Below are 11415 nucleotides of genomic sequence, written 5' to 3' on the forward strand. Positions count from 1 at the left end.
ACTGCATCTCTGTGAGGCTTTGAAAACTAGTTTCATCAATGATTCACAGTAATGTGACATTTATCTGTGTTGTTCCTTACCAAGCTGTCCCCTTCTTTGCATGTACTCCCCTGTAAACTACACCCCTAGTAACCACAGTGTGCTGAATGAATAAAGAGCCTTTTCTCCTCAGTCCACTTATTTTTATTATGCTCATAAACACAGAGAGACAGCAAAAAAGAGTAATAACCAGGGATAAGGGGCTGATAACATTGTAAGATAACAGTGGGGGCTAGGGGAGAAACAAGGACAGCTTGCTTACAATTGCACTGCAATAGCAATCAAAGGTGTACCCTTCCCTGGAGTTGAATGCAAGAGATACCTGACTTTCCCTCACGCATCCTAGGATGTCTGGGAGAGGAGGATGTGGAACTTGGTGATAATGGCAGCAGGTTCAGCATAGGCTGCAGCAGGACTCTAGCGTCCAGCTGCCTTTCTTGAACCTCAACACGTCTGTTTGCTCCCTCATAATCCGCACCATCTCATCCTGTGTGTCATGCTCATGTTCCCTGCATGCTCTCCTGTCCTCTCGAACATTGTGCAGGCTGTCGGACAGTGCAATTCTCCATGCACTGAGCTCCATCTTGTTGCTCTCAGAGGCGCGCATTAACTCATTGAACATGTCCTCACGAGTCTTCTTTTTCTGCTTTCTAATCTGGCAAAGTCTCTGTCCCGCTTTGGAGGATGCACCGACGGACAAGGTTTTAGCTACAAAGAACACCAAGCACAAGGGTAGCATTGACAGGGCAAACATTGTTTCTGATGCAAGGTTAAATTTTTTTTTTTAATAAAAGAAACACCCCTCCATGCACTTCCCTGCAAGCCACAATATAAGCAGAACTGCAGGCTACCGCAAGAGTCGGTTTGCTGCTCCCGCCACGGTGAGTGAGGCCATGAGGCATGGGCGAGAGGTCCTGTGCTGCAGCTTTTGTTAAGATATCCTTGGGATCAATGGTTCCAACCTCAGCACAGCCCCCTTTCCCATAGCAACCTGAATGGTGCTTGAGGACAGGCACCAGCGTAAAGCCCTGCAAATAGTCTGATTGTTACAAAAGCGGCAGCAGGTTGGGGTGGAAGGGAGACGAACAGGAAGTGTCCCCCCAATTCTTTAAATGCTGGCTGCAATACGGGGTAATCCCTTCCAACAACAACCAGGGCATGCTCAGGAAAGTGTGGTTGTGTTACCCAGAATTCACCAAACAGGGGCAGATTACTTATCGAATTGCTTGCAGTTTAAGGGCTTGCTTTTAAAACTGCCCCTGTTTCCCCAGGTAACCAAATGTGATATCACTCTCCTGAGGGTAACGGAGGCGGAAAGGGTGCAGAAGCTGCAAGCGTCTGGGTACAGACCCGGTCCTTATGCTGCAATTCTGTGTGCCGCAATAATGCCAGAAGAGTTAATACTGGAGTGGTGCAGGAATGTGTCCTACTGTGGTGGACGAAATAAGGCAGCCCTTCCCAGAAACCTTCTGCAAAGAATTGCAGAGTACCTCCATGAAAACTTCCTAGAGATCTCAAGGGAGGATTCCCAGGTCACCCTCAGGGAGATGAATAATCTTTTTTGGTGAGCACCCTCGTTGTAGCTGAAGTGGCTACCGATAATCACTATACCTATTTTTTTGTTCAGATTCAAGATTAAAAATAATAGCATGTAACCCCTACAGTTTGATTGAAAATGTGTACTCACCAGAGGTGCCCTCCCCGACCTCATGCTCTGCTCCTAACAGAGCAATGGGAAGAAATGGGTGTGGCACTATGAATGAAAATGGAGAAAGGCTTGTTGATTTCTGTAATATGAACAACCTAGTCATCAGCGGAACCCTATTTGAACATTGTGAAATTCACAAGCTGACATGATGTTCTCCAAATGGCAGAGATAAGAACCAGATTGACCATATCATGATCAATGGCAAATGGTGACGCCCACTGACAGATGTGAAAGTGAGAAGGGGTGCAGATGTTGGCAGCGACCATCACCTTGTGACAGCCTCCATCAAGCTAAACCTGAGAAGTGTGGGTCCACCAAACAAGAGACATAGATGTTATGATATTGACAAGCTAAAGTCCATTGAAATACAGAAAGCCTTCATTCTGCAGTTAAAGAACAGTCTCAAGCACTTGCAGACCTTGATGAAGAGGAGGGAATGCAGATGAGAAGATCAACAAGAAGTGGGACAAAGTAACAGCAATTTATAAACACAGCAGTGAACCCTGTCTAGGCTACAGGCAGAAGGGAAGGAAGGAGTGGATTACACCCAGCACATGGAACACCATAGAAACCAGACGAGCCCTGAAGAAAAAAGTCTTAGACACTAAATCCCAGAAGCTAAAGGACAAATACCATGAGCAGTATAGCCAGGCACACCAGTGTAGTAGTAGGATTTTATGTTTGTATTTTATCTAATTTAGAATGAAGGATAAAGAATAATAATGTAGCATGTATTAAATGTATTGGTGTAGGATTTGATCACATCCTGCCAGCCACCATTTTTGAGAATAGCAGAAAGGAATGGCTTAATGGGCCTTTTGGTAAAGATTCATCAGCCGGAATCTGTGTCTGAGCTGATTTCAAGGCAGTAACAGACCTTTGAGGGTCACCAATTTGTTGTAGGTTTAGCATTTTAAACTAAGTAAAAGAATGCCATGATTGTTTTCTTTTGCATTGAAATTTGATGTTCTTGTTCAAAATATTCTGTGTAAATTAATCCTGTTTTGTATGTGAATGAGGAATGTGTGTGTTAAAAGATAAGTATGAAGGTCATCGCTGAACCAGATGGTCTAGGAAGGAACCAAAGACAGATACAAGGGCACCAGAAGGCTGCAACACACCCCTATTGAAATGTCAGAGGAGGGCAGATTGACGGCTCTAAAGATGAGACAGGCACCTATCAATGGGAACAAGATAGCTGTGATCAAAACCAGCATGGGATAACTTCCTGAGGAACTTGATAAAAGATGAGAAGGACAATTTAAGAAAACAAGCACTCGTCAAACAACAATTGATTACTTTGGGTTCGTCCTGCCAAGACTTCCCCGGAGCATTGTGTCACAACCAAGAGAACATGGCTTCTACCTACCCGTGATCAACCTAGCTGGCCACTAGATTGATTCAGAGTCTGGACTGGTAACTATATCATCAACTGGTGGGACAGAGAGAGAGAAAGAGAGAGTGTGTGTGTGTGTGTGTGTGTGTGTGTGTGTGTGTGTGTGTGTGTGTGTGTGTGTGTGTGTGTGTGTGTGTGTGTGTGTGTGTGTGTGTGTGTGTGTGTGTGTGTGTGTGTGTGTGTGTGTGTGTGTGTGTGTGTGTGAGAGAGAGAGAGAGAGAGAGAGAGAGAGAGAGAGAGAGATTGAATGCATATGATAATTGTATCTTCAATAAACACAGCATATTGCCTTTTCCCCTGAAAAAGATCCCACGTGCTTCTTATAAGCATAACACTGGGAGGTCAAACACCTTGTGAGAGCAGACAAACGGCATTATATGCATCTGCTTGTGGTAAACAAGGAACCGTCTACAAAATGATGTGACTTATCAGTGGTAAATGGCAGATACCAACAAACATTCTCATCAGGAACAAAGGAAAAAGAATAAGAAATGTGCTGGACAGAGCATTTCAAAGAATTGCTGAACAGGGAGCCACCTAAAGAGGAAGCAAACATCCAGGAGGCAGAAGATCTTGATATCAACACAGACACCCCAACTAAGGAAGAGATCATTCAAGCCATCAAATTCTTAAAAAATGGGAATGCTCCTGGCAAGGATAAACTTGAATGCAGAATTGTTCAAGGTAAACCCTAAATTAGCAGCATCTATTCTGTCCCCTTTATTTACATCAGTCTAGGAAAGGGGGAAAGTGCCAGATGAGTGGACCAATGGGATTATAGTGAAGATACAAAAACAAAAGGAACTCTTGGCGATTATAACAACTGGCATGGTATCACACTTTTATCTGTGCCAAGCAACGTATTGTGTAAGATCATAGTCCAGTGTATATCAGAGGCAGTTGATAGCGTTCTCAGAAAAGAGCAAGCTGGTTTTCGGAAAGGGCGTGGATGCACAGATCAGATCTTCACTTACAAAAAACATAATAGAACAGTGCTTAGAATGGCAATGGCAACTCTACATAAGTTTCATAGACTTTGAAAAGGCTTTTGATAGCATTCACAAGACCAGTTTATGGCGCATTTTGCGGGCATATGGAATTCCTTTCCTTATAATCATCATAATCAAAGCCTTCTATTTCAACTTTATATGCAGCGTTGCTTACAGTGAGCTCAATTTTGAAGTCAAAACAGGAGTACATCAGGGGTGTGTCATGTCTGCAATCCTCTTCAACACTGCCATGAACTGGGTAATGCGGCTGTGACACTCTGTACCTCATGGGAACACCCTACACCCCCATGTTCATCTTTATAAAATGATTGTGTGGTATCCAATGCAAAGTTTGTCATGTTGGGTGTCTTCGGAAGGCTCACAATGCACTCAGCATGGTTGTTATAGTGATGTTATAGTAATTGTTATAGTAAGGTTATAGGTTATAATTTCATGTATATAGTTATGAGGCTGAAAAATCTATCCTTAAAGCAAGCCCATGCAAAAACTCTCCAAGAACAGAGAAGCAGTTCACACCTCATCAGGGCATAGATGGGACAAACCCAGCCCAGCCTCATAGGAACAATGGACTCAAGGGAGTCACCCCCTTCCTTTGGTCAGTTTGGGACTGTGGTGAGGTAATGCTCACCTGACTCTGAAGGGGGTGGGGCAAAGCCAAGAGAAAAGAAAGGACATGATAGAAGGAAGAGACATTTTGCTATGCTCGCTCTCTCTCTTCCACCTACATCTACAGACACCACCACCACCAAGCAATTGAAGCGCTGATCAAAGGGGAGAGCCTGACTGAAAAGTAACCAGCCAGCCAGTGGTGAGAAGCATCTAAGTTTGTAAGGGCATTGAAAGTGTTAAGATCAGCTTAGAATGTGTTTTGCTTTTATTTTATTTGATCACATCTGACTTGTTCTGCTTTGACTTATAATCACTTAAAAATCTATCTTTATAGTTAATACATTTGTTTCTTTATTCTACCTGAAGCACTGTGTTTGGTTTGAAGTGTGTCAGAGGCTGTCCTTGGGATAACAAGCCTGGTACATATCAATTTCTTTGTTAAATTGACGAACTCATATAAGCTTGCAGTAGGCATAACTGGACACTGCAAGACGGAGGTTCCTAGGTTTGTGTCTGGGACCAGAGATATTGGCTAGTGTCATTTGCTTGCAAGTAGCTGGGAGAAGCTTACATGCCAGAGGCTGTGTGTGAACAGCCCAGAGAGTGGGGGTCCTCACAGCGGAGCAGGGTAAGGCTGGCTCCCAGAGTCTAGGATTGGAGAGCCCTATAGATCACCAGTCCAGTTAACACCAGAGGGGAATGTCACAGTGGCGTAGAACAGAAGACATGCCAAGAGGCATTAAATGGACACTCTTCTCATCCCTTGAAGACCTGGACTTCACGGATGATGTCACTCTCCTATCACATACCCAACACACAACAAGAAAAAACAACTCGACTCAACGCATTCAGCCAGCAAATTGGACTGAAAATCAATCACAATAAGACAGATATCATGACCTTTAATATTGACTTATCATCACCAGTACGGATAGAGGATTATGTTCTCACCAATGTAGAAACATTCACATACTTGGGCAGCACCATCAGCCAGGATGGTGGAACAAGCCAGGACATCTGGAACAAAATCAGTAAAGCCAGGAACACCTCCAGGAGCTTAAATACAGTCTGGAAATGATCAAAATACAACACCAAAACCAAACTCAAGATTTATCAGTGCTGCATACTTTCAACACTACTTTATAGGGTAGAATGCTGGAGAATGAGAAAGTATGACATGTCCAAATTGTCTTCATTCCATACAACCTGCCTCAGAAAAATCCTCCATACCTTTTGGCCCAGAACAATCTCAAAATCTATTAACACACTTCAGCCTAGAGGATCGGAACACCATCATTGCCAGGAGGTGCCGAAGATGGATCAGTCATGTGCTTCAGATGGAAACTGATTCAATCACTAGAGTAGCAATAAGTTGGACACATGAAGGCAAGTGAAAAAGAGGCTGCCCAAAAATAACATGGTGAAGAGCTGTGGAAGTTGAGCTGAAAAACCTGGTGTACAGCTGGGGAACCATTGAAAGGCTTGCCAGAAACAGACAGGAGGGAGGAGCTTCGTCACTGCTCTAAACACCAGAGGCATAATAGGAACATGATGATGATGACGACAATGTACATTTCATCATGATACTATTGACCAACAAGTTACTAATTTTCAAATGCTACCTCACAAGGCATATTTTGTACAAAGATTATTACAATAGTGAGTGTGGTGTGAATACAGGGGAGCATTCAGTCATAACGTATTACATTAAAGCCAGCTAGAAATGCACAGTGATTTCTTGATATTATTTTCCATTTAAGCAATTCTTGCAGCTGCCAATGGAATTAGATGTGTTTGTAAATGAGGGAAAAGTGGTCTGCACCACCATAAATAAGAGGAAGGCAATCCGTGCTTTTGCAATGCCATGCTAGGCGAACCAGGAGACAATCTCCCTATTAAGATATTGTACACACATGGAAGGCATTGGAAAACCCCTGCTTTAGAGAATTATGTTAGAGCAAAATGTGGAAAGCCCATGTGCAAAGATAAAACCAAACAGATTATTGAACAGCTCAAAGAGTATGTTATAGGCACTTTTCTCAGCTTTTAATTAACTCATCCTTTAGTCCCTTTTCATAGGAGTAATCCTCCTGGGGGTCAATGTTACACCGGAGTCAATGAACTACTCACATCAGAAAGATCCCATAAATCTTTCATGACCTCTCAGGTCCTTAAGAACTAGCTGGGAGAAATGAAAACAAGGGAGCAACTGTGTTCAAGTAAATTCAGAAAGAGACACAAGCAGAAGACCAATCACCAGTTGGAAATGGAGGAAGCTAGAAGGAATAAGACACGAATCCCTGCCTCATGGCATTTGCAGGAAAGTGCTGGTTGTTTCAATATATATTTTTAAAGGCACATTATCTCACCTCATTATCATCAGAATTTGATGTCTCTGCTCTGAGACGGACTCCCCAACAAAAACCTTGTACTTCCTTTCAGATTATGCCACATCACATTCACAGTTGCAGTGAGCAAGCCACCTACTTACCCAGAAAACAGGAGATTCTGCACTTTCAGGCAAAGGGTTTCTTCAGATCAATTGTGAAGGGGGAGAAAAAAGGTACAATTTACAAAATGCCATTCAGAAACAGTGATTTTGTATATTTTATACATTTGTTTTATATATATGATTATGCAAGTATCCATGTACTTTAAAGAGTTTTCTTTCTGCTATTGCTTCACTTTGAAATTGAACAATTTTCAAACATGGGCATAATCAAAATGTTCATGTTTAGTTTTTATTTTATTACAAAAGGGTAGAATTTGCATTTTAAAATTAACTAAAATTTCTGAATCTAGTTGCAGTGACTCCTTACTAATTCTTGTGAGTTGTTCAGTTTATATACTCTAGCACTAAAAGCAATTTCTGGACCATTGGTTTAAAGGTCTTTCTTTTTTTTCCCCTATTGGTGTTTTATGTAATTTGTACTTCAGTTTAACAAGTCAATATCTATCTGCAATATAACACAACTACAGGGTGGGAAGGAGTTCTCTCTTCTGACTGGAGCATAAAACTTGAAAACAGCTATTATCAATTCTGTCCCTGGTCCTAGTACGATCTTAGACAAGTCACTTAACCCTACTCAGTTTCATTTTCTTCTACAAATGGGGATACTTACCAACCTCCAAAAATGTGGAGAGACTTAATTCACTTTGGCAAAAAGTTAGGAAATGCTTGGATGAATAATGCTATTGTTACCTACAGTCACATGCAGTCTTTTTATGCTGTGTTCACCAACTGAGCAGTGTACCCTTCTTAAAATAATGCCAATTAAAATACATCTACTAAAACAGAACATGCATACTAATGTAACAAATTCCTGTCATTCGCTTGGCCACTGAAGAAAGAGGCTACTGAAACTACATATATATTTTCTGGACAGCAAGTTAATTTCTGGTACTGTTAAGCAAGAGAGTCCTACTGCTGATATTCAGGAACTGCATAAACACCGCATTAAAAAGGAGTAGTGCTCTAAAAATGAGTCAGAGAGTGAGGTCCTTGCTTATTTTTCACTTGGTCCTTAGACAATGTTTGCCTGAGTAAATACTGTGGGTGGAAGTCAATTGGAGTTTTATCATTTACTTCACTGGGACTAGGATTTCAGTTCTTATGATTTGGTTCCTAGGTTTGAAGGATTTCTGTCACTTATTTTGCTAATTAAACTCCACCTTCCTCCCTTCCAGCTGCAGTTTCAACTGAAACCAAACAGCCCCACTGCGTGCCCTAAACTTTTATGTAGTGTTGCATAGTGCTAGGAGTGTCCATTAACGTACCAGTGAGTGGCCCCATTTCTGTCCAGTATGGATTTGTAAATCTTTAATGTTAACTGAGATCTGGAGCCAAGAAAAACCTAGCGTTTCAAACCACAGTTGAAACATGCATTAGAATTGCAAAGACTTCATTCTTATTCAAGTTCTTTTCAAAGACTTCTTTGGTGATACTGTTTCAAAGTTGCCTCGATTTTCAGTAAAGATTTTTAATTCCCCCTTGAGCATCTATTAACATTTGTTTCTGCTTCTTCTCAGGAAGTGGAAAATGACCAGTCAAACCACAGAATACGACGAGTATTTGCTATCTCTAAATGATACCTATAATGACAATTATGACAATTCTCCAAAACCTTGCAGTAAAGAAGGCATCAAGAATTTTGGATCATACTTTCTGCCCACACTTTACTCTCTGGTATTCCTGCTTGGCTTGGTAGGGAACTGTCTGGTCATTTTGGTCCTGTTCAAATACAAGAGGCTGAAGAGCATGACTGACGTTTATCTGCTCAATCTCGCAATCTCAGATTTGCTGTTTGTTTTCGCCCTTCCCTTCTGGTCTTATTATGCAGCAGATCAGTGGGTTTTTGGGGACGGATTGTGTAAAATCATTTCTTGGATCTATCTGGTTGGGTTTTACAGTGGGATATTTTTTATTATGCTCATGAGCGTTGACAGATACTTGGCAATAGTTCATGCTGTGCTTGCCTTGAGAGCAAGAACGGTCACCTATGGCATCTTTACCAGTCTTATTGTATGGTTAGTAGCCATTTCAGCCTCCATTCCAGAGCTGATATTTAGTGAATCCTATAAGGAACGCAATCATACCACCTGCAAACCACGGTACCCTGGTAATTCCACAAACTGGAGGATTTTGTCCTCTTTGGAAGTCAATATACTAGGGCTCATACTACCTTCAGTGGTTATGAGTTTTTGCTACTCGATGATAATTAAAACCTTGCTGTACTGTAGAAGTGAGAAAAAGAATAAGGCTGTGAAGATGATCTTTGCTGTCATGATTGTGTTTTTTGTTTTTTGGACCCCTTACAACATTGTGCTTTTCTTAAAATTGCTGGAAGACCTGGGTGTCATTACAAAGTGTGAAATCAGCAAAGATCTGGACTATGCAATGCAAGGGACAGAAACACTGGCTTTTTTCCACTGTTGTCTCAATCCTGTTATCTATTTCTTTATGGGGGAAAAATTCAAGAAGTACGTGAAGTTGCTCTTTAAGAGCTGGGCGGTACCTAGAATGTTCTTTAAACGCTGTGGACTTCTCACCACTTACCACACCGAATCAACCAGTTCATTCCACACACAGTCTACTGGGGATCAAGATGCTCTGTAAAGATACTGCAGTGTCTACCACAGTTACAAGAAAAACTGACAAACATCACAACATTAAAAAGTGTCTCATTTAAGCTGAACAGATGTGCATTTAATAATAAGCTAGCACCTTAAAATAAATGTACCATAAGCTTTCAGTCCTGCCTCTGGATTTTTTTTTGAATGTAATGAGAAAAAAAGAGAAAATGTTTGAGAAGTGAAACCTAGGCTAGGCTTTTGGAAATGTAAAATTGATTTTATATTACAAATCAGTGGCAACAACACCTGCATTTACAGTGCTATGCTGTGCCTTTTGTTCTTCATCAGCACCAACAGCGAGCCCCACTAGGGGGAAAGAAGAAGGCGGGGGGGAGAGGGGACAAGCTTAACAGTCATCACAAAATGCTTTGGAAATCTTGGCATATTGAGGGCTTATCACGTTTAGTGTACTGGGTCCAATCCAGTTATCGGCATAGGGTTTGTTAGATCAGAATCCTCATGTATAACAGTTGTCTATCTAGCATGCTTTCTTGTTGAATATGTCCTAGATAATACATACTTTGTGTCTAAGAAAACTGAAACAAGATATATTTAAAATCTTGCTGTTCACCAAGACCTATATTGTACAATGGTTTACCACATATGTAATACCACGTCATGTATGCTTTTTTATACAAGTCTTCACACATATATAGACATTTTGAATGAACCTGCCATCATGTTGTTACCTAGAATAGCAGTTTTACATAATAATTAACATGGACATTGTTAGAAATATTTTTAAATAAAAAATGAGGTTTTAGGGAAAAAAAACCTACAATGCATCCTATGTGCATCATTTAAAACATCTTGTTCCTAGTCATGTTTTTAAGTGAAATTACTTCAACACTCTTTTTAAAAAACAAGACTAATAAGCCTTTGAAAAATGCCCCCTCACAAAATGACGTTAAGCAACAAAAGTCTCCAGTTGGAGAAGCTGCCAAAGCAGGAATCACAACATTAGAGGTGAGGGAGAAAAGAGGGCCCAGCCAGGGCCACTCCGCCTCCTAGCATCCCCCTGGACCTAGTACTGTGCAGGAGAGACCACCACATTGTGGGGGCACTAGGACCTAGGGGATGCCTATCCCTCTTCCCCCCGGCCCCAATGTGGCCTTGGCACAGCTAGTTGGTTGCTTCTGCTCCTAAGCAGGGACCTTTAGACGTTCAGAGAACTTTCTGCAGTTTTGACTGGGCTTTCACTGCCCTGTGCTGTTTGCTCCAACCCTTCCTCTCCCTCACAGTCTCTTCACCTCAGCGTGACTTCACACCTGCCCCTCTTATCCTCTTCTCCTCTGCCCTGCCCCCCCTCACCTTCTTCTCATTTCTTTCCATTTAGCTGATCCCCTACTAACTAAACCTAACCATTTTAAAATGGTGCTACTGACCTGGTGTTTGCTGCCATCACATGGGTCATTCTGCTGGCGTGCTAGAATCCTTCTCCTACCCTCTCTTTTCTGCTCTCTTTAAATTATAAGCTCTTTGAGGGCAGGGACCTTCCACTACTCTGCCTGCACAGTGCC

General features: G+C 41.7%; 1 protein-coding gene and 1 long non-coding RNA gene across 2 annotated transcripts; one reads left to right on the forward strand and one right to left on the reverse strand.

Annotated features, from left to right (window-relative positions):
* Positions 1-209: 209 nt before the first annotated feature.
* On the reverse strand, positions 210-7210 carry LOC120399294. The gene is made up of 3 exons (XR_005595071.1): positions 7132-7210; positions 1727-1792; positions 210-747 (listed from the first exon to the last, which is right to left on the reverse strand). It is a non-coding gene; the product is annotated as an uncharacterized LOC120399294 (long non-coding RNA).
* On the forward strand, positions 7161-10657 carry CCR4 (C-C motif chemokine receptor 4). Its single transcript, XM_039527417.1, has 2 exons — positions 7161-7325; positions 8792-10657. Exon 2 carries the CDS (start codon positions 8802-8804, stop codon positions 9876-9878), a length of 1077 nt encoding a protein of 358 aa, XP_039383351.1. The 5' UTR covers positions 7161-7325; positions 8792-8801; the 3' UTR covers positions 9879-10657.
* Positions 10658-11415: the final 758 nt, after the last annotated feature.

The sequence above is a fragment of the Mauremys reevesii genome, linkage group 2, assembly GCF_016161935.1.
Source record: "Mauremys reevesii isolate NIE-2019 linkage group 2, ASM1616193v1, whole genome shotgun sequence".
In the NCBI taxonomy this organism is placed as follows: domain Eukaryota; kingdom Metazoa; phylum Chordata; order Testudines; family Geoemydidae; genus Mauremys; species Mauremys reevesii.

Excerpts from the sequence above, each read along its gene's own strand:
- CCR4 (XM_039527417.1), top strand. The coding sequence starts at position 8,802 with ATGACCAGTCAAACCACAGAATACGACGAGTATTTGCTATCTCTAAAT.